The sequence below is a fragment of the Mastigoproctus giganteus genome, chromosome 5 (assembly GCF_048544385.1).
Source record: "Mastigoproctus giganteus isolate SK-2022 chromosome 5, ASM4854438v1, whole genome shotgun sequence".
In the NCBI taxonomy this organism is placed as follows: domain Eukaryota; kingdom Metazoa; phylum Arthropoda; class Arachnida; order Uropygi; family Thelyphonidae; genus Mastigoproctus; species Mastigoproctus giganteus.
This window is the reverse complement of record NC_143579.1, coordinates 194,721,175-194,744,555: the sequence shown is the minus strand read 5'-3', so window position 1 is coordinate 194,744,555 and position 23,381 is coordinate 194,721,175. Positions and strand designations below refer to the sequence as shown.

The 23,381-nt window shown below is 39.8% G+C and overlaps 1 protein-coding gene across 2 annotated transcripts in view; it reads right to left on the bottom strand.

The window, feature by feature from the left end:
* Nucleotides 1-13,957: 13,957 nt before the first annotated feature.
* LOC150085964 (uncharacterized) overlaps nucleotides 13,958-23,381 on the bottom strand; it is a 169,500-nt gene continuing 160,076 nt past the window's right edge. For both annotated transcript variants that reach the window (XM_090374307.1, XM_090374306.1), the window contains exons 3-5: nucleotides 20,883-21,063; nucleotides 17,818-17,957; nucleotides 13,958-14,380 (exon numbers count right to left, since the gene is read on the bottom strand). In XM_090374307.1, coding sequence (XP_090230433.1) covers nucleotides 14,115-14,380; nucleotides 17,818-17,957; nucleotides 20,883-21,063 — 587 coding nt within the window. In that variant the 3' untranslated portion in view covers nucleotides 13,958-14,114. The remainder of the gene's footprint in view (nucleotides 14,381-17,817; nucleotides 17,958-20,882; nucleotides 21,064-23,381) is intronic.

The following is a 23,381-nucleotide window of genomic DNA, read 5'->3' as shown; positions in this document are numbered from 1 at the left end:
GTCAATTAATAATATACTCAATACCATTTTCCAGCCACCAATCTCTGACCTCACACCAATACAAGCCCAACTGTGTACCTCCAATGAGTGCTACACCACGCAGGAAATCGAAGAGCCCTTCACCCTGGAAGAACGTCATCGAGCAATATTGAAACTCAAGGACAGAAAATGCCCAGGTCCTGACCTTCTGGAGCCCGAGATTATCAAAAGAGTAGCACTACAAGCCATACTTACTGCTGAACCTTTTCAACCACAGGCCGCCGTAGCCTAGTGGTCAGGCGCGCTGGTGCATAAGTGCCTTGAGTGACCGGGGTTCAAGCCCGTGACTGCTGAATACGGTTCTGTTTCTTGTATTCTGTCTATCTTGTTAACTCCTCTGACTGTTTGGTCGTCCCGGAGTATAAACAGAAAATTTATTTATTCACTGTCTGGCAAAAGGACCCTTCCCTTTCCACTTGATTGGAAGACAGCTAATCTTCGACTTCTTCTCAAGAATCCGAATAAACGGCCACAACAGCCAACATCATACAGACCAATCGCCGCCCTCCTAACTGTTCTCAGCAGACTCCTTGAGAGACTAATCTTCTTCAGAATTCACAAGAATTATACAAATAGAAATCTACTGACCAACAACCAGTATGGATTCCGTCAGGGGCGCTCGACAGTAGACGCACTTAATAACCTGATAGCATCTGCTCAATCCACACGTGAAAAATACTTCCTTGTAATTGCAGTCGACTTCGCCGGAGCGTTCGACTCACTTTGGTGGCCGAGCGTCCTTGGCAGGCTCAGGCAAGCACAGATTCCTCAAAATCTCTACTCCTGCAATAAAAGCTATCTATGTGACAGATCTGTCTGTGTAGAGACACCCTACTCCAGGGTGATCAGAAAGATCCATAGGGGATGCCCACAGGGCTCGGTCCTAGGACCAACTTTCTGGAACATGGTCCTGGATGAGTTCCTAAATCAAGATCTCGGGCATGTTAAGTCCCAAGCCTATGCGGACGATTTGATCCTTTCCGTGCCTGCCAGCTCAAGAGCCCAGCTTGAAATTTCTGCTAACCGTGCACTCTGGCTCCTCCAGGAGTGGGCTACCCGACACAACCTGACAATCTCTGCTGATAAAACCTCCAGCATCCTCCTAAAAGGGATCCTAAGCTCAACCAGACCACCCACCGCAGATTAACATCAATGCCACAACCATCAAGCACTGCACCCAGCTTAAGCACCTTGGTGTAATCCTGGACTCAAAACTGTCCTTCCTCCCACACCTACAGTATATCCAAAAGAAGATAAGAAATTACACAGAATTGGTGGCAAGGGTCACCCGCAGGGACTGGGGTCTAAACCGACGTACCCTAGCCATGTTTTACAAAGCAGTCTTTATTCCAGCCATCTCATATGCTGTAAGGGTCTGGTATCATCGGGCAACTATTGTCACAAATCAGAAGAAATTAGCCCATTCAAAGAACAATACTGCTTACCATCACCAGAGCTTGCTGCACGGTTAGCACTCCTGCTCTCCAAGTCCTCGCTGGAGTCCTCCCTCTAGATCTTTAAATAATTAGATGCGGCATGTTGTATCATCTGTCCATAGGAATCTCCACTACCACCATTGGATTCACCACCAACCCAGCAATCAATCGCAAGACAGAGAAAAGGCGCCTTCTCGCTCACCTGCAGCAAGCCTGGCAAGACAGATGGACAACATCCACTAAGGGAGCAATTACAAAGAAATTCATCCCTGAAGTAACGTTCACGTTCCCAAAAGCCCCAAGCTGGTTTTCCCCTGGCCTGTACATAACGTACCTCCTAACATGCCACGGGTCGATAAAAGAAAAATTAACGTCTCTGGGCATCACAGATGATCCACGCTGCCACTGTGGCACTGACGAATCTTGGCACCATGTAATGTATGACTGTTCTGACTATGAAGACTTGAGATCTATTCTGATCACAAAGATTATTAATTTGCCAAAGGAACAAGAACATATATTAATTCATACCCATGACAATTATAAATACTTCACCGCTTTTGCACAGATGTCTTCAACAAAGTCAAAGTATTTTATTATTTTTTGGCGGGCTCCAGGGTTTCCCCTATTCGCCGAGATGTCTTCAACAAATTATTATTTTAGGGTTGCCCGTAATTAAATACATTAACCCGTATTTGTGTCTGTAAATTGCGTATGTTCTATTGTTGATTTGCCTGTTTTGCTGGACGAAAAAACCCCAGTTACTGGGGAGAAAAACCTTGCTATCTACGCCTGAGACCAACTAACTCAGCCACGGAGTAAAAAAAGCCCATTAGAGTTCCTCGCGTCGTCGACGGGATTCGAACCCAGGCCTTTTCCACCCGGTGTGGGGAGGACGGTGACGATACCTCTGTGCTACACGCGCAGACGAGAGATGTCTTCAACAGACGAAGAACATTAAGGAGCCTATTACACCACCAAGACCAATAACTTGAGACAGATTCTGGGCACCCTCTCCAGTAGCATCAACCGCAAACTTTATCGAAGCTCAGTTGAACTGAAATTCACTTCCTTCATACAAGTTCCATCGGGCTGATATCTGCAACTGAATCTCCAGGCAACAACAACCACTACCCGATCCTACTGAAGACTCCAAAACCCAGACACTGGAGACACCAGCAGCTTTTCTGCCACAAGTCGCATGGGCGATCAAACCGAGCACTCTAGCCTGGTTTTCTTTTACTCTCCTCCCCGGCCGGGAGGAGGAGGAGATTGGTTCCTGTCTCCTCCTCCCCCGCCACCCCCTTCTACCTGGTGAGGCTTGGGCCTGCCTCACTAACTTCTGGGGTCGCCTTCTCTATCGTCCCCATACCTCTGTCTTTCCCCCCAGCCTTCAACCCCCCTCTACTCTGTCTAACTCGCAGTGTAAACCCCACATAACTTATCAATTAATAACGTCCAAATTTAAACCACGCTTACATATTACTCTTGGCCTTTTATGTTCTAGCGTTAACCCCTTCTATATATTTTTTTTATTTATTATTATTTTTATTTTTTTCCACATAGGCCCTTGCCACTGAAATCTTTGGAAACTAGGTGGCAGGGTCTGCCAAAGAACAAAAATCTACTGGGTACCTGACCTGCCTCCCCGGGGCCAAGTGCAGTAACGATGGGTCCCAACAGGGACCCAACGGCTAAATGGTCAGAAGAATAACGTTACACAGCATTACCCATCCTTCCACTCCACACACTTTTTAAATCTCTGGCCTTCACAGAGTTCTGTGCTACACAAACAGAGTACACAACGTGGAGATGGGGGAAACCCCTGGTGCAGTCAGACAACTAACACACCTTGCACTATTATTTTCTCGTAACACTGTACATATACATTGTAATTCGGATTAACTCTAATGTATATTATTGAATAAAAACTTATATTAATATAGTCATAACTATAAAGCATTTAGGGCGTAAGCCTCAAGCTATGGAAAAGTCTGGACTATGTATAAGTGTAGTGCGAAAGCATCAATAATACATAGCCAAATCTGAATGAACAGAATATTAGCAAAGCAGCATCGTTTTAAGTTATATCTCATATTGTGAATACCTTCACAACGAGTTGCCATGATATTGCACTACTTCGAATAAGTAACGCTTCACCTGAGGCGAAGACTAATATTACTTATTCTCAGATGGATACCACCACCCAGACGGCACCGTTTCAGGGCTATTTGATTACTCGGGTACCTACCCACCCACCGAAGAAGGGCCAAATAGCCCTGAAATGGTGCCGTCTGGGTGGTGGTGGTATCCATCTGAGAATAAGTAATATTAGTCTTCTCCTCAGGTGAAGCGTTACTTATTCGAAGTAGTGCAATATCATGGCAACTCGTTGTGAAGGTATTCACAATATGAGATATAACTTAAAACGATGCTGCTTTGCTAATATTCTGTTCATTCAGATTTGGCTAGGTATTATTATTGATGCTTTCGCACTACACTTATACATAGTATAGATAGTCATAACGAAAACGTGTACTGAGGCTGTGGATACTTGGCACAAACAGATTTTGCAATTTTTTGGTCTCCCTTGCGGCAAATATTTATTTAATATTTATCTCAAGGGAGAACAGGCAAAATCTGTTTGTGGATTAAATAAATATTAACCACAAACAGATTTTATAATATTTTGTTCTCCCTTGAGGTAAATAAATAAATAAATATTAAATATCCCTTCATAAAATTTAAGTTCTTCATTAAAATTTACTTTATGGTCACCCTTACTGAAACAAGCTTAAAACAGTTGAAAATAAACAGAAAATCAAAGTACACTGTCTGTTTAGCGTGTAATGATTTTCTATTTATTTTCATATTATTTTCAAATATGAAAATAAATGATGATACCTCTTTACTAGAATAATAAAAAGTATAAAAAATTGGGTATTAGTAAATGTATTAATAAGAGTAAATGAAATAAAAGTTTTGCATGGAATCGTCTTAAGACCAAGACAACGAAAACCTATAATATACAAAAAAATATTAAAATTGGAATCTAAAATCTATACAAAAATAAAATTAAGAAGTGAAAAGTCAAGTGAATCCTAGCGCCAGAAGGTGCTTGATTCCTTAGAAAGACGACATTGAAATAAAACTTGCAATCTTTTGGACGAAAAGTGGAATGGAGTTGCTTGTAGCCTACTCTGTGAATGTCTCTTAATATACTCAGGTGAACTGGAGGTTATTTTTAGTGATACACTCATTGTGCTTAACCGAATTCTGTTTAGTTCAAATGTCAGATAATCCATCCTCTTAACTGGCTGGTGGCTGGCAGCAGCTGGCTATAATAAGCCCTGAAGATTTGGATAATATGCTTTTAGTCTATGAGAGCATTATTCGGTCACCACAGTACACGAAAGATAACGTGCTTGAATCTGTTTAAAATGATTACTTAGCCCCTGTTTGTTTTCAAAATTCAATTCAAATTCAGGACATTGGTGATTATTGTGCGGTGTATTTGGCTTTAAAATCGTGGTAGTAGCAGTTTGAATCGAATGAGATTTTAAGATTTTGCTTAAATATTTAAATGACGTTTGAATTACAACTTGGAATGATTTCGTAGTAATTTTTATGAGCTGAAGCTAAATATATCGGTTTTTGCAACAAAATTCTCTATGCAGTAAGTCAGCTGATTTCAAATTTGATTGTAAGAATGCTATAAGTAAATTTGTAAAAGCCATCTTCCATGACTATCTAGATATTTGGGGGGGTCAACCTTAAAAATGCATTGCTCTAAATCAATGGTTCTCAAAGTGTGCGATACTATACGCTACGCCCCTGCAGGGGTGTAGCGTATAGTGTTTACTGTCAAGCGGCACAGGAGGTTCCCCCACCTCCGTGTAGCATACCTGAGTCGCAGTACAAACTCTGTGCAGTGTAGTGTTGGGGGGCGGTGGAATTACGTATGGGGACGGTGCTAAGAGAGAGTGGAGGAGGCAGGCCCCTCCGAGCGCTTTGATCGCTTATTTACAACTGACCGCGAAACGCCTCCTTCTCTTCTTATTTAAAGTTTTACTGCTCTTATAGTTCCAAAGCTATTTCCTTTGGCCAATTTGTTTGTATTTACGATTCGGAGTTGTTGGGGGATAGCCAGTTGGTAATAGTGTTGATTTTATTAAAAATTAGTTACCCGTACATCTGTGGTAGGTGAAGGTTTGTGCATGTCTGGTGGTAAGTAGTTATATATAAATATTTTATGCCGGTTTTAGTGGTCATCCAACTTCTCTCACAGCAAAGAAATCGACTCTAGATTACTAAACGTGATGATTTAAGACGACTTCTGCTGAGTAATTTTAACCCAGACATTGGGTAACTGGTATCCACTTCATCAAGCTCGTCCACCGCATTAAGAATTTATTGAACAGTTACTAAATGTTGTATCTAAGACTCTTCCTAAATTACTTTGAAAACCTGATATCACTGCATTAAGTTTATCAATTTTGTTGAATTAATTAAACTAAAAAGATTTAATTGTATTTTGAATAAATGTACAATTAGTTCTTTTGAATTTTATTGTGGAATTATCTTCTTTAATGGGTCGTGCAAAACGCTAGTCTAACTAGGCGGTGGCCGAAAAAATCTGGGAACCACTGCTCTGAATTATGCACATCCAATACCCGAAATAAATGCAGGCAGTGAGGTACATCAGCGAACAGACAACATCATAAGGAAAGATCAAAGACAAGAAAACAGAGCGTGTCTCCCCGTTTAAGAACGTGCAATGCTCTAGATTGACAGTTCTTTCATATATTACCGTTGAAAATAGTCGATTTTTATGGAGAATAATGCCTTAACTAGTAGGGCATGCCAAAAGAGTGCATTGGTTTCTATCTCTCTGTCCTGACTTTAATCCGATCGAACATCCCAGGAGATACCTGTGAGGTGTCCCGTGTAATGCTCTGCATTTACAGAAGAATGGCCACAGAGCTTCTAGGATACTCTTATCCCTCTGGTGTCTAAGAGTGGTAGAAGACCTCACAGGGTACTAGGTACCTGAATTATTTTGGTTTTAATAAACTTAGCTTTTGAGTGCCTGTTTTTCATTCAGAAAACAGAAAATTAGTGTCGCCTAGAGTTTGAGGAATAACTTCAGCAAAATTGGGCAGAGTACCGTATGCGATCTCCTAAACAAAGGTGCCCATTCGGTGAGTCACTATCACCAATGACCTTGAAGGATTACGTTGTAATATAATAAATTAAAAACAAAGACCTAGGGTTTTTAATTTTCTGATTTTGTTTGTCTCAAAAAGGGTCTTCGGAAGTAGGTTGAGAAAAAATGCTTTAAACTAACTTATTTATGTCCCCAATTTGTCGTGGATAGTATTAAATATCCCAGGCTTAAAATTTTTTAGTGTTAAAGGAGAAATTTTGGTTTCCCCACTAGTTTCTTCCCCACGAAAAGTCTCCTTCAGCTCACGGCGAACCTGTATTCTCCGTTCCTGTCCTTCCAGGTGACGTCATTCTTAGCTTTTTATTCATTGCTCATCTTCCACCATGACAGACACCATCAGCTACGAATATTGTTTAAAATTTCTCACTGCAATCCGCCCTAACGTTTATCTTAAAAATCATAACTGCAAATGTCAATCAAGGTATTCAACAAATAGACAGATACCTTCCATAATGGCCGACCGGGCTAGCCGAGTGGGTAAAGTGCCTGCCCGGCAACCCAAAGGTCGCAGGTTCGATTCCCGCCTCGGGCTTGGATCAAAGTACTGCAAAAACCTTGGGAGGTGCAATATGGCCACAGAAGCCGATGCGCCAACAACTAACAAATCAAAAAAAAAAAAACCTTCCATAATTTGCTCTACTAATGCTTTTTCAGTAAACCCTGAAAAATATGTCGAACTTTCCTCTTAAGGCACCGGTTCGAAAAAAAAATTAACTCTGCCATCTATAATAATATCTGAAGACCTCGTGTTGTGTTTGTATATCTCATACTAGGGAATCCATTTTCAACAAAGAGCTGACTTTTTCCCCCCATCAGCTCGATGCCATCCATCACAAGATGAATGCCTTGTGATCGCAGAAAACAAAACCTCCTACAACTCAAGGATATAACTGCTCTGAATTATGTTTATGCGATCATCCATCCTGTTTTGACTTATGGCACTGAAACCTGAGCCACTTCACCCAGTTCAGCGTTCACTGTTTTCGTACGAAATGTTCTATTCTACTGCAACAGTTCTTACCATAGTACTTTTTTTGGTTTTAGGTAAAAGATTATTTACATGGACAGATCATAGGTTAATCACGGACACATCATTGATTTGAAAACATGATGTTTTCAAACCGACTTATCCTTGTTTCCAAATACCGTGTCTCACGAAATTAGATACCGTGTTTAGACTTCTTCCTAGGGAAGTGGAGTTGGATACGTTTCTGAATGCAGCCATTTTTCAAGATGGGTCAGCCATCGCTTCCATCCAACACATCTCATTATTCCATCCACCAGATCCGACGACAACAGATTCGCAACAGATCACATGTGATATACAAATACTCTGTTAGACTCTGCTGCTATTAATGTCAGCTTTGGGTCACTTTCCTGGAACCTCAGATTGTACCGTTTTACAAATAAATGTTTTATTCTTTAAAATATGACATTTTCATGGAACTCAGAATAAGATTTTCTGATTAGAATTCTGAGATTTAAAGCAGTGCTCTTCGTTTTCCCTCTAGTAATAGGTTTACGAGATACCCGAAAGTTGTGGAGATGTTAAAAATAAAGGTTCGTTTTTGTAAATTCTAGCCACCGTACCCGAGTGGTCAAGCGCACGGGTGCATAAGTACATGTGCCTTGAGTGACCCGGGTTCAAGCCCGTGACTGCTGAATATAGTGCTGTTTCTTGTATTCTCTCTACCTTGTGAACTCCTCTGACTGTGTGGTCGTCCCGGAGTATAAACAGAAAATTTATTTATTAACTTACCTGAATTTTGTATTTTCCCTCTCAAAAATATCCTTCTTGGAAATACACCAAGCAGCGAATTTGCTATCTTTAGAATTATATCTGAATTTTGTGTTATAATACTGTCTCGTATCGCCTGCAATGATGCTTATTCTCCAAGAACGTTAAATTTCTTTCCTTTGCACTCCAGTATCATCTTTGTAAACAAGTCGCAGAGAGCAACGTCAGGTAAAAACGGGAGCCGAAGGCCACAGACATTTGGTTCTGGATCAGATCTGTTGGACAGAAGTTTATCGTGCCTTTAAGTCTTAAAACGGACCTAAGCCTTTGAGCTTCTCGGAAAATTCTTTTCCAAAGGCTATTTGTAACATCCCTTGTATTTCTAAAGCTATTTTATCAAGCAAAACAAAACGTGATATGAACTCTGTTAAAAATTGCATATCACATTGTACACATTTTACCCAAAGTAGTTCGCTAACTAAACGCAGAAGCATACAAAGAAGAAGCTAGTCTTCCGTCACTTTCTGGAAAAAATTCGCGATATGCAAGTTGCGTTGATCAACTGCTTTCTATGTGTTCGTACCCAGTGAGAAGGTTCCGCTGCATGTCGCTGCTGGTTTCCGGTAAGCGGCTACCTGCGTTCTACTTGTAAGCACCCTAAAGCAGGTGGGCAGATACGTATGGATGTTGTCTCAACAAGATATCGAAAGCGTGCCAAAGGGATGTTGGGCCATGTTGACTCATTTGCTTTCCACAGATGTTTCAAATTGGATGGTTATGGATCTCTACTCTAAAGAGGACGGTTCACTTCTTACCATAAGTTCTCCATAACCATCCAATTTCTATAAACTGGAAAGCAAGAGTCAGCATGACCCAAAATCCCTTTAGCACGCTTTCGATATATCGTTGAGTCCATGCTACGACGGATCCAGGCTGCTCTGGGGCTAAATGAGAGAACCCACTTATTATTAGGTAGCTGAACCCAATAAAATGATCACTCAGTGTAGAGATAGCAACTTAAGTCTATTTAATAAACATTCACAATATTGTTAAAGACATTCTAAACCTGTAGGTTTAAAAGTTTTAATAACTTCTTCTTTGTGCTTCCGTCGGTCTTTAGTCGATGCTGATGTGTCAGTCGCCTGCAAAAAAACCTCAACATAACACTGCTTCAAAAGCATACATCTCACCACAATAAAGCCTGTACTGTAAGAATAATATTAACTTCCTTCTTACATGTGCTTGACAGCGTAAGGAAGTACATCCGTTTGTGTAAAAGGGGTGACTTAGAGTGAAAAGAGAACCTCTAAGAAAAGGCCCCAAAATATTAACAATTGCGGGGGAAAAATACCGTTACTGAAATTACCGACTTGGTATAATGGTGAGATTATAGTGGCTAGCTGGACGGTGCATGTTCAAATTTAGCTGTCATTACGAGATTATCTTTTATAGGCTTTTTTCACCATAGCAGAATTAGCCGGTCTGGGGCGAGGTTTTTGTTTTCTTGAAGAAATGTGAGTATTTCATCCCGAAAAAGCAATTGCTCTCAACTATGGAATGCACGAAGTTTACAGACTGGACTCATTCCCCCTTATCTAAGTTTGGTGTCGAGAAGGATCTCGTGGCAGTTAGGACGTTTGCGCCACTAATCATCGTCACACGGTTGAACGTGGGGAAAGCAACAAAAAGAATGAGTGAAAATCACGACGTTCCGTTTATCCTCATAAAAGTCTGGGCAGAAATAAATTCTCGACGCCAATAAAAGTGCATTCGCAGTCATTCATAATAAATCCATACGGAAGTACTCTCTTTTGTTTTCACGTGTGAGTAACAACGTTCTCTCCCTTAACTATGCCTGCCTGATGCTTAGCAAATGAATCGGAGTGAATGTTATCTTCATGCAATATGCATAGCCCTGTCTGGCTTAGGCGTAAATCATGTCCGCTTTCAGACATAACAAGTGAATGAAAAGTGAAATATCCGTGGAATTATGCTGTTAAGCCAGTTTCTCGATAAGCAAAACCGTCTGCTAAAGCGAATTTCAGATTTCTGCATGGCTGATGGAACGAATTTCATAAATTATCGACTGTAAAGTAACAAAATAGTGCACATTCTATGCGCGAGAAATAAATAAATAAAAGACGAATGATGCTTTGCCGTGTGGCAATTTCATTTTTCGTCGACGTTACGCGCGCGCTAAAACGGAAAAGTGCGTACTTCCAGTCGTGAAGATTGCGGTGTCATGAACGGTGCCTTTCTTGTACGCCAGGTTTAGTACGTTGCAGTTGCACACGCATAATCTGGTCTCCTAATGCTTGGATCATTTCATCGATTTTTCCTAAAATCCATGCTATGCGGCAGCAGCTAGTTTTTCTTTTTTACTCTTCAGCTAATGGAGAAATCCCGCAGTGGTCCACGGCTTTTCATCCAGGAAACATATCACGCAATTTATTGACACAATACACATAAGCCGGCATGGCCTTAGTTTTCTTGGCACAAAATAATGCAATAACAATTCGGGTAATTAGTTTGATAGGTAATATTGATCGCAGTTAATAACAGTTACAGCCCTTCCTGTCCTAGTGGGCCAATGCGACTTTGGTATCCAGGATTATGGAATTTGCATTTACCTAATAACTTTTCTGTTCATTTCGTTCGTTTTCGGCTAATTTCTAATACATCAAACGATGTAAACAATTCCTCTGTGAGTTTATTAACGATTCTCTGGCTGTAATTTGGAGAGAGCCTATTTCATACTGAAAACGATTATAAACATCATCATAAGGAAGATATTGTTAAAGCTCTTTCAATTCAGTTATCTCTGAAGCTCGCTCGACTACATCATTTTTCACGGTGGAACTATCTATGAATGCATTAAACACCCGTCCATTATGCAAATGAGTATCTTTTTATAACCTCCGGCAGCTTTTACTGCTTTCATTTCAACTCTTTTTAATGTACTTTTTAGGTGATTAAAAATTCATAATAAATATAGAGGACGTTCAAAAACAGGTTAATGAGGACAGGAATTGGATTCGAAGAGACAGATTTGTTCAGAATAAAACAGCACTAATTTCGGTATGATTGTAGTGAATTCGCTACAGCTTGAAGAGATCTATCTGGGTTGGAATTCATTCATAGACTGGGAGGGATTCTTAAAGGCCTCTCTCTTTTAGTATTAGTACTGAGTGGCGAATGATGTAGCAAGGTTGTATAACATCAGCGAAAAGAAACGTACATCTTCTGCCCATCCTCACTTATAATTTCTCTAGTCCATCCTTAAAGTAAACAAACTACCCACTTCCACAACACCAGATGGCAGTTTGTTCCAGAAATAGATTACTGTCGGGCTGAAATCATATTTTCCCACTTCTTTTCTGCAACCATCCTTTTTCAATTGAAATTTACGTCCCCCCTGTGTGTTGTCTACAAAGAGTAAGGATTCCATCAGCATTTAGTTTACTCAATCCATTTAAAGCCTTAAGCACTTTAAATCGAGTCTTCTCTTAGATGAGTAGTTTCTAGCCAAATTCAAGCCTTTCTTGGATCCAGGATGAATTCAATAAAGGCTTGAATTTACCTTTTGCATCCCTAACTAATCTTGTTGCCCTTCTCTGAACTCATTCCACCGACTCCGCATCATCCCTAAAATAATGGTTCCAGGCATGTACATAGTAAAGTACTTAAGGTGTGGCATGACCATTACTTATATAACGGAATAACCATCTCCGGTCTTTGCTGTTAGAATTAAACTGCCCTAGCAGCCTGTCTGCGCTGCTCAGAGAACTTTGTCTTACTGTACAATGGTGTAGTAGGATTTTTGGTCGCATTATCGACTTGACAATACTGCGTGTGCCCTGTGATCGATTTGCTGTTTTCAGGACGAAAAATCCCAGTTTCTGGGAGTCAAAAATCGTGGCATCCTCGCCTGTGACCAACTAACTCATCTGCCCATAAAAATTCCTTGAGTCATTGACGGGAGGAAACGGGGCCACTGGGTGGAATAGGTCCAAACCCGAGCCTTTTCCATCCGATGTGGGAAAGACTATGATTATACCAACTGTGCTACTCGCGAGAGTGACTCTACAATTATCGGCGTGTCCTTTTTGTTATTCCGTACCACCCAGTTGTGATTCTGTGATTACTATGTTTAATCGGGACTGTAGTTAAAGCGATTACAGGAGAGAACAGGATGGTTTTCATCGCATCCGAGAGAACAGGATGGTTTTCATATCAGCATACAAATTGGTCCCCTTGTAATACTTTATAAAAACTATATGTGAATAGCACATTATATTCATTGAGATGTGTTCGGGATGAAAACCTTAATTACTTAAATGAAATCCCATTCAGCCCTCGCCAGGTGGGGGAAAAAATCCCACGGCAGTTCCTTCCATCTATACGGGACTTGCACCAAAGTCTTTATTTTTACAAAACCACTGTGCCATCCCGAGGAATACTCATCATTCGAATCTCGCTACCTCTGAATTATGTATAGGTCATATTATCTGTGGTCGAGAAGGGAAGGGCATCAAGCCGTAAATTTGGTTGTGGTTAACATGGACAATGCTGGAGATAATTTAGAATTCAAGTGGCGGAAAACAAATGATTATTGGAAAAAGTTTATAGCTTTTGTAAGAATTAGAACTCCGTCCTCTTAAAACTCGTTAGATCGATATACAGCACGAGTTCTTAAAATTAGTTTGGTGTGCGTTATGATTGGATCGCGCAACTATAGAGTACCCTCTCGCGAAAAGAAGTACATTTGCAACAGTTACATCCGATTGGTCACTACCATAAGAAATTCGCCTATTTTTTTTGTTATGTGACCGCGTTGTTTTTAATAACTGCGGTACGTTTCATCTATTTAATGCACCTTTTATCGATAATCCTTTCCAGTACCATGACAGCTTTTCTCAGCCTTTTTCTCTCTAAAAGCCATACCACGGAAAATGCCAACTTCCAAATTGATAACGGAAAATTTCCACTGGGATTGTAGTTCTGTTTTTCGTCTAATCAAAACATTTGTTCTGGGTGACGGCTAAATGGAATGTAAAGAGGAATTTCGGATACGCTTTATTGCTTGTAGTCATGGCAACGCATTTTTTAGCGATATTTTTTTCCAAGTATAAAAACTCAGTAGAAATCATTAATAAAAAAAATAACGTGCAATATTAGGTAAGATTGCTTCTTTCTTCCGTAACAATTAAATATAAAGATATGCCTTACCTTTTATGAGGCACTCTATTCATTTATAAAAACAGTGAACTGTTTTATGTGATTTACAAAGAAGCAGACGATACACTTATAAAAACAATGAACTGTTTTATGTGATTTACAAAAAAGCAGACGATACACTTATAAAAACAACTGTTTTTAGTGTTTGACAGAGAGGCAAACGATCATGGATTATTTGATTTATTTAATACTTGGTTATGTACAAGGTTACCAGAGAACATGGCATGATTTATACAGAGGGGGCAAGAACAGATACGTACGGGCAATTTTTATACACGCACACACACATACATACAGACATACAGTGATACACACATGCACGTACATTCAGAGCAAGATCGATATAAAACAGTATATTAACATTGTTTTAATTTCTTGTACTGTAGAGCCTAGAGAGCTGTTTCTTAGAGTGGCCACCAGACGGCAGAACGTCGTTTTACTTCAACGGGGTCGATAGACACGACTTCTGCGCACACACTAAGGCATGGAGTGAACAAACCAACAGGAGAAGGTTGTGTACGGAGAGCGCACGGGCCGAGGCGCAAGTAAGACTGGTATTGACAAGTTGGCTGATGGGCTGCCGGTGATATTCGTGGGGTGTGTTGCAGCGGGTTTCTTTCGGTAGGTTGATGACTTTTGTTCCTTTGTGCAGGAGCCATTCATGGAACCAGGCGATGCGGCAGTCACAGTGGAAAGGGTTGTCTGCAAGTAGGAAAGAAAATGGAAAAGAAAAGAAAAAAAGTATTACTCTCTGGTGAAATAAAGCGAAAGAAAGTCAAAATTCGTAAATTTCTCCAGATGATTATCAATCAAGTTCTTATGTCTACTGGAGAAAAATTCGGCAAATGATAGCAACCGTAGTTCGTAGCACATCTTCCATGGTTCACAGCAAATAAACAATTATATAAACAATAAATAAACATTTATCAGTTTATTTGCAGTCCTGTCCAAGAGTCTGTTCCCCGAGCTCAGAATGGGGAAGAATCCCCTCCCCCTCCCGGCGTCCATCCTCCACGCTGTTTACACCTTCTACATTCTCCGTGTACATTGGCATTTTATACCTAAATATGATATTATAGACCACTTCATTTTCAACAGCTTAGATTTCCTCCACCTGTTGGCAAGATTTAGAACTGTCACTCAGTGTTCCGGGAGCTGCAGCATACGTAATAATCCTGTGCATCGTCTCCTGAGAAATTCGGTCGCTCCTTGCTGCGAGATCCTGTTTTTTTCCGCTATGTATTTATGCCGAGAATACCAGATCAACTTGAGCATAAATCTCAAATGGACTGTACTTGTTTCCCCTCCATTCAATTTCTATTTGGAAGCAATACGCAAATCCCGCAGGCCGAGCTCTCGAAAAGACCTGCGAAGTTCTCTTGACAGCATCAGATACATCGTTATAGCCAGTGAAATCGGAGCTTCCTTCCACGGGTCACCTCTTCATACCCAGACCATCGATTTCGCCCGAGTTATTGATGGAAACAGTAAAGTGGGGGGAGATTTTCTCGAAATCAAACTCTTATCCTTAAGAATCTATCGATCGTGAAAATATGTTGACCAAGAATACCTTGAAATATCTTCACAGCCCACGACATTAGTATACTAACGGGTTTTAACTGCTCGTTTTCTGTTAGAAGGTCAATAAAATTTTGCTAATTGACATCTACGAAATACATCTTTATAAATAGTATATTAGTGATGTCATGAAGTATCTAAAATTACTTATATAATTTGCTAATTTTTTAAACATCTTCTTAATATACGTTTAAAGGGTCTAATTTTCTGTTGCAAGATAGTGATCGAATGTGGACTGCTGAACAGTTTTTGGGCGTCTATTCGATTCCCGGCAACGGTTTCTGCAAAAGGAATGAAATGAAACGTGTATTATTGGGCGAATTCTTTGTCCGACGCTGTAGGTATAAAACTTTCGCGTGCAATCAGGCATTTTAACCAAATTCGCATACTACCCACAAACGCAATACGACAGGCGCCCCCGGTAATAAAAATAAATCGCTTTCTTGTTGTGTGTATATCTGACACTTGACGTAATCTATTGTCTGTGGAGTGAGTTTAGCATAGCATTGTTGGGCGGTAACCATGGCTACGAACTTTCTGATGAACGTCAACATTGGCCACACATGACCACTCTTTGTGTGATATGGAAAAAGTAATGGTCGTGACAGTTATAATTGTGTTTGTTGGAGCATAAGTCGGAAGATTAGATAAAACGCTGCAGAAGATGGCTCGCGAAGCATGTCCCGCGATATCAGTGGCACGGATCAAAACAGAAAGATCTTTCAAGTTATTCTAATAAAGGTTTTCGATCGGCACTCACAATGCCTACTTTCAAACAGCTAGCCGCTGTATCTGGTGAAGCGTAACCCTATTTCGGAGAAGGAGTCTCGTGCCGGATTGTTTAGAAGCAAACTTTCACTGACAGTTGAATGTGTTTTAGAGGGAGTGCACAAAAGAATTTTCTACTCTGATATTAAATTCGAGATAATTAGGCCTGTGCGAAATTAATTAGCGTATCGCGCCTCTGCAGCAATAATGGGTTTTCAGTTTAATCGACAGTCTAATATTAAATCTGTTTAGAAAGGGATTGGCTAGAAAATTTATAATTTACCTACCTTCTCCCCACCTCGCCCATACCATTATTGCTATCTCTAGCTTCCATTGTCTTTTACGGTATTCCTTCCTTAATATGAAATTTGCAGATTAATGAAATACCCTCTACTAGTTATTTTCACGATACCACCTGGTATTTACAGTTGTAAATGTAATGAGAAGTAAATAAAAGATTCACTTAAAACTATCCCCAACTTGGGAAGGTTCAAATATTGCGATATTTGGGTTTATTCAACGTGGTAAGCCTCTCACATGTTTCCATATAGTATGTAGTGGTTGGATCCTTCGCTGATTTATCATGGATTTATCCATCCATAGATGCGGTACAGCCCAAAACTTGCTGAAGATATAAAATACTCTATCCATATAGAAATGTCTGACTGTTTTTTCCGCGCATGCGAAAAAAAGTATCCGGCTTAACGAATGTGTGGTTCCAAATGTCTTTTCATTTCAAAATATAAAATATTTTGATGTGAAACATCCTAGGGGCACCTACAATCTGATCTGATCTGAGGGCAAGATCCAACCAATAAGCCTAATTTAATTACCCACTTAATTGTAGTCATTTGTTGAACAGTATGACGTCGCAATCATACTTCCTTAAGGAATATGAATGCAACAATGCAAATATCATTTGTCATCAATTTATCATTTGTCAACAATTTCTTTTTTCGTCTCCCATTTTCGTTATTCCATTGTTATTTCGTAATCAATATATACAAATCAAAATACCTAAAACAAACGAGAAGGATGTTTCACATAAAACCATCTACCGCGCGTGCTCGGCACACGCGCCATGTTTTTCTCTCTGGGAGTATATTTGGACTTTAACAACCTAGAAATATAAACATTTATGATTGGCACGCTACTCGTACCAAGCAGACAATTTTGTTTTGTAATCCCGCTAATAGTAACCTTTAGTGCAGTCGTAGTTTCCTGCCGTCTGTGATGTCTATTCTGTAACTAGGCTTTATTTCCGCTTGAGACTGTCTAACGAGAAACTCAGCAACGTGGAATTATTATAGTCTCTATGAATCATGCTCATTGCAACGTTTCCAAATTTCCACTGATATGTGATGAACGTAAAGTATTCAGTAATGGAGGGACCTTTTCAGACTCGCGTACTCCTTCAAACGAACATCAACTCTAAAGTGAAATTTTGAACATCGTCAGGGGAAATGAAACGGAGAAATGCGAGATAGGGTGAACTCCGCGAATATTCGGCAGTATTAACACGTCTTAATATTTTATTTCCGTAGATATTTTTTAGGAAGAAATCGCAGTAGAATTTTCTTCATTCCCTGTAAGAAAATCTTTAAAATTCTACATAAAATGTTAAATACTACCAACAGAAAAACTTTTAACAATTGTTTAAGTATATGTGACAGTTATTTCATTTTAATTGTTAGAGAACAGCGAAAATATTTAATTGTTGCATAACGTTATTTTAAGGCAGATAAACACTGAAACACGCTCAACTGATAATTATAATCAAGAAGGGAGTTTACCATGTACGTCAAGAACGTGAAGTCTGTCCACCAGGGAACCGAAGGTGAGGTAGGAAAGCGATGTAAGATTGTTGGACTGGAGATAAAGCCATTCCACTACTTCCAGTGGATTGAATGCTTTCGTCCCAATATTAAAAATTCTGTAAAAAATGAGCACATAGAAAACGAAATTAGCTAAGAGCTGTTTAAACTTTTAGGGTATTTTATATGAAATAATTGCGAGGATTTGAAACAGTATAACTAAAGGAATCAACGATCATGCCTCACTTTAAGTCCATCATCTTTTTGTGCTTAAACTATTTAATGCGAAGTCTGCCGCGGTTGAAAGAAACCAACTGCACGTCCGTGTTATGAAAAAAGAAAGTGCTTTACCTCCCTTCCTTGGCCATTTACCAACTTGTAGTGCTATTAACTTCGGGAACAGTCAGAATATCCGCCCACTTTTTATAGATTGGCGGAATACTTCGTGCAGACTCCATTTGCAAGATTGTCCTTCACTAGTGCGTCTTTAATACACCAATATTTTTCCGATGTTGGCCAGGAACGGGAGACACAGAAAGAAGAAACATTACTCGTTCGCCGGAGTGAAGAGTCGCAGAGCTGAATGTTATTGGATGTTGCGGTTGAACATAAAACAGGCAACGTTCCTCGGGCATGTTTTTACCCGCTTCGTCCTCCACGCCTGCCCGGCCTGTAGGTCATGTGTGGCACCGAGCATCGGCAGTATTTGAGTCTCTTTTTTTTTTTTTTTTTTTTTTTGTAGATACAAACCTGCCAGTGGTCTTCCACTTGGAATCGATCAAGAGTTGCAAGGACTGCCTATTTTTTATTTTATTTTATTTACTTTATATTCGCTCTTTCTTCGGTTCTGATAAAATTGTCGCTTTGACGTCGGGAAGGACTTCCATTACATCCTTCCTGCCATCAAAGCGACAGTTTCAATAAACACGGGACAAAAGACACGCAGAAGACATTCATAAATATGCTTACTTTTGAAACAGTGTCCAGTAATATTTTTTCCTTACAGTTAATTGTTATCCTATCAATGTTCTATTAATAATTTTGCGATATACAATATAACAATGCGTTTTCGATTTTTATCAAGGCACGCGCTGTGATGTTTGAGTGAAATCGACACGTTTCCAACAATACAAACTTTCGCTAAATTGCACTGCATTGCACGCCATCATGCGGTCAGTTGAGAGTTATATTTACAATAGACTGTGGCCGTGTTTTTGCATAATGAAAACGTATTTGTGCTTACATTTATTGATCGTTATGGAACTTCTCACTAATATTAGACTTTATACGCCCTATAATTCAAAAATAGAATGGGCAACTGGCTTTAGATTCCTTTTCCTAATCTTGAAATCTTTGCATGACCACGGAATCCATTACGAATAATATAATTAGTTGAAACTAACCAACATCTTGTAGTCAGGGCAATCTGTACTTGTCTCGGAGTGCCAGCCGTTGATTACAGAGCCGACTAACTACTACTTTTCGGCTATCTTCGTGGAAGCTCTCCAACTGCACGTGCGAGTGTTATTGTTCAAGTTTGTCAGATCGATCGTAATTAGTGTGTAAGAGCTTCAATTGCCGTTATCATTCCTTGACATTCACTACTCCTTGATATCCCCCCGAGCAGCACAATGACTGTTATATCAGATAGCAAACGGATTACTCAGAAACTTGCCGATGGAATCTTCCATCTTCGTTCTCTGCTTGGCTTTGTGGATTACTCAGTTGAAATGCTTAATTGGAAATACCCGATATTATGTGGCATTTATTACGGATAATTTCCATTTTAATCTGTCTTATGTGCGCTTCTAGGAGTGTGTTCTTGGAGATTGTCACACTTATGCGAACCTCATGCGGTTCCTTGCCTCGACAGTCATGAAGGGGAATTGTACCCCAAAAGAACTAACACACTTATATCTTAAAGCGAATATTTTTACTGAAACGTAACCCATCATTCAGTGTTAAAAACCATGTTTCATCCTTTGCCACAAATGTACTATTCCATAAAGATATACACTACCTTACAAAAGCATTAGCGAATAGAACATACAAAATGTGCGAATAATATAGTTTCATTTCTCATTGCTGTGTATGTACGTGCAATGGGTGTGTACTTTAGGAGGACCCACACTAACTGTCTTCGCGGTTAGTGTCATTGCTCATTCAAAGGGCCTTTACCTTATGGGAATGATCTGATTTTGATTTCCGCCTCCAGTATGGACTACGTGGATATTTCCCTTCTAAAAACTCAGGTTTTTCATCCCGAAAAACAAACATTCTTTGGAATTTTCACACAAGCAACAAAGGCCATGAGGCGTCAGCATATGGTCTCAGTAAATTTCGTGTATTTCGTATTCAATAGCTTTGCTACCGCAAACTGCTCTCTCGACCAAATAATCTGCGGATTCATCTTTATAACGACAAACGTAGAAGTTGTGCACGCTGCAGTAGCACTTCTCACGCCTCTCGTCTCGTCGATAACGGCGTCTGCAACCTCTCCGGTTTCCAGAGGAGTGGAAGAAACGAGGACAGTTCCCAGCAGACAGACTGTCAGTTAAAAATGGGCAATTACACAAATCTGCTGCAAATGAGACTCGAACAGAAATGTTCCCTTACTGTCGTGTCAGAACTTTGTTAAAAAGACAGCCGCTGCCACCGCGCACACGACATTCGGTCCGTGTTCTGGCTGTCACCCTGTTAAATTCCAGACGTGACAGAAATAATGAAAATATGTAGGATTTAAATGCACACTGTTTGAACTTCTTTGTGAGATTTCTTTTCCAAAAATATGCACCGCTTTAATCCCCAGCAATTCTGTGATCATGTGACTGGGTACACGTGATAAATATACGCGCGTGTATTTTAGTCTTTAGCGTCCCAGTTTTGTTAAAATTAGATCGTGGTACATTGGTGGCCAAAATTTAAAGCATAAAATCCTAACGACACAGTAATGTCGTGGCCAAAATTTAAAGCATAAAATCCTAACGACACAGTAATGTCCATATTAATGGACAACGAAAACCAATCAGACACGGGTAGTTTACCTGTTTCTCTGAAGAAAGATGAACTTGAGGGTGAAGCCATAAGCCTGGAATGACTCGTCTGTGACTCTTTCTATCAGGTTTCCTCGAAGGTCCAGCTGCCTTAATCTCGAAAGATTTTTCAGCGAATGGAACGGGATACTTGTGAGCAGATTATCTCCTAGTTTTAGCCACTCCAGGGAACCTGTTGTAAAAGAAGTCTGTTAATTCACAAGAAAATATGGTGGATGGTTTCTAAATAAATATTTATAAATACTCCTTGATAATCTCGCTGATGTTTCTTCATTTCATAAAATGCTTACTGCCGTAAAAATCACATTTTCTTGCTCGTGTTTACACTTTGATATCTTGTAATAAAATGCTACTTTTTTATCCGCATCCACTCGTCTGCGTTTCAGTAGGAAAAATCACGTGCGTAATAAAGAAAAGTTAATTGTTTTCAGAGGCGTCTGATAGAAAAAGCTTTTGCATAAAAAAGTTTCTAAAAAAATACCACTTTCCGAGATTTTGTGATCAAAATAAAAACCAAGAAGGAACATTCCAAGATGTTGAACTGCTGATCAAACGCAAAAATTCAGATGAAATGAAAACCGATAGATGCCAGATTCGTCAGGAATGATTGGAATTTGCTTCTAACTTGTGGCACTTTTCGTGAGAAAATAACTTTCGCTGGATAGAGCTCCCGTGTTTAGGTTAATGAACAAGATCATCAACTTGTACGTAGTACCAGTTCCTGACCTAAAACTAACTTTTTTAGTTTTTTTCAGTCGGCTCCATATTTATATTGTCCATTGTATTTGCATGAAACTTACTACTCCGAATATGTGTGATAAATAAACAATACTAGGGTAACATTACAGTACAGGGAACTGAAATATCTTTCTGCACAGTGTAGTTTTAACTTAATAGCTGATTTGTAAGCGTAGGACGTCTATTATTCGAACCACACGTGGAACTGTTTAGCAGCTCAACCCATATATAAAACAGGAAACTCTGATATCTTTCCTTACATCTTTATCTTTGGATTTTGATATAGCTGATTCTTAAGCGTAGGACGTCCATTATCCGAATAAATCGTGGAAATGTCAAACAGCGCATATTTTGAGCATTAACGTTTTATTTTACATCAGTTGAAGTATTTTAAAAAAATTACAGTTGCTCAGAAAGCTGGCTTTTTTTTTCCCGTTTGGTAATATCAGGCGGAAAATCATAATATGAAGTGAACATGAAATTGCCTTTCTCTTATAAGATGATTAACGTAAGTGGTTTTTCAAATATTACGTATAAAGTCTGTTTGCGATTTCTGCTGTGCAATTTACTTGTGTGTTTGGAAAGTGTTGTTGTTGGGAATTCTGTTCTTTTTTTGTGCAGGATTAGAAATTTTTTTCTCATTCCCATAAGAGCTTGGCTTACTTTAATGCATTTAACACGTTGAATAAGTACTGTTGCATTCCTAATCGCGTTCGGGGTCTTTTAAATTGAAAAGTGACGCAACATCATTCCTTCATTGTCTTCTGCTTACGAATTATTCCTTGCCCAGTGAACTACACTGGATCACAACCCTTATTGTATTCGCAAAAATTGTCCACGAAACGTGAATTTTAGTCCTATTCACCATAAACAGAGCGGATATCACAAATTGAAAGTCATCATAGCTGAAAGTCCTGTTCGAATCAGGTCAGAGACGCGAGGGATTTTTATAGGCCTTTTTTTTCTACACGGCGTGGCTGAATTAGTCAGTCTCAGGCGAGGATTTCACGTGTTACCCCCTCCTCCGGAAAAAAATTCGTATTTTCGAAAAAAAAAAAAAAAACCCCACCCCACCGATGTTTTTTCTCTCCAAGTTTACGGCAAAACTCTAAACAACCCCGGTGTAGTACGTTAATCTGCAGTAGTTTCTTAAAGTTCTATTTCCTCACCACCGCGACTCATTCAGCTTGTTTGTTATTTTTCTCCTTCACACCTTTTAAACGTAACTTCCTGTATGAACACATCTCGTTTGCGTCGTTCACCACAGTGTGAGGTGAGGGGCGGATGTCCGAATACTTTGGTATAGTAGTATACAAGCAAATGTCGTAGCATTATTGTGTGTGTGCTTTTGTAGATATGGGCAGCGAATTTCCAGATGCTGCAATGCGCTTGAAACTCAACAGGGATCCCTCGCATATACCCCTTGAAACCTGAGAATGAGAGCAGGTGAAAGATGTGCTAACTCGGTTTTTCCAGAATAAGAATTCCGTACTTGTTAAGAAAGTTTCTCTGCTCTTGCACCAAGAAGACTGTGCCCTGTCGTTAAGAGTTTTTGTTAGCTGCACGCTCGGAGAAACCTGAATTTTAAAAATAAACTATTCTGGTAACCATGGAGGCCTTTATAACACGAGAGATGTCTGATTTATACATTGAGCGAGGCTCTGATCACGGGGGCACCATTATGTCAGGTGGAATAAGCAAAGGCACACCTGTGAGGGATACGAGCAGTTGCCATGACAACGGGGGAAAAGT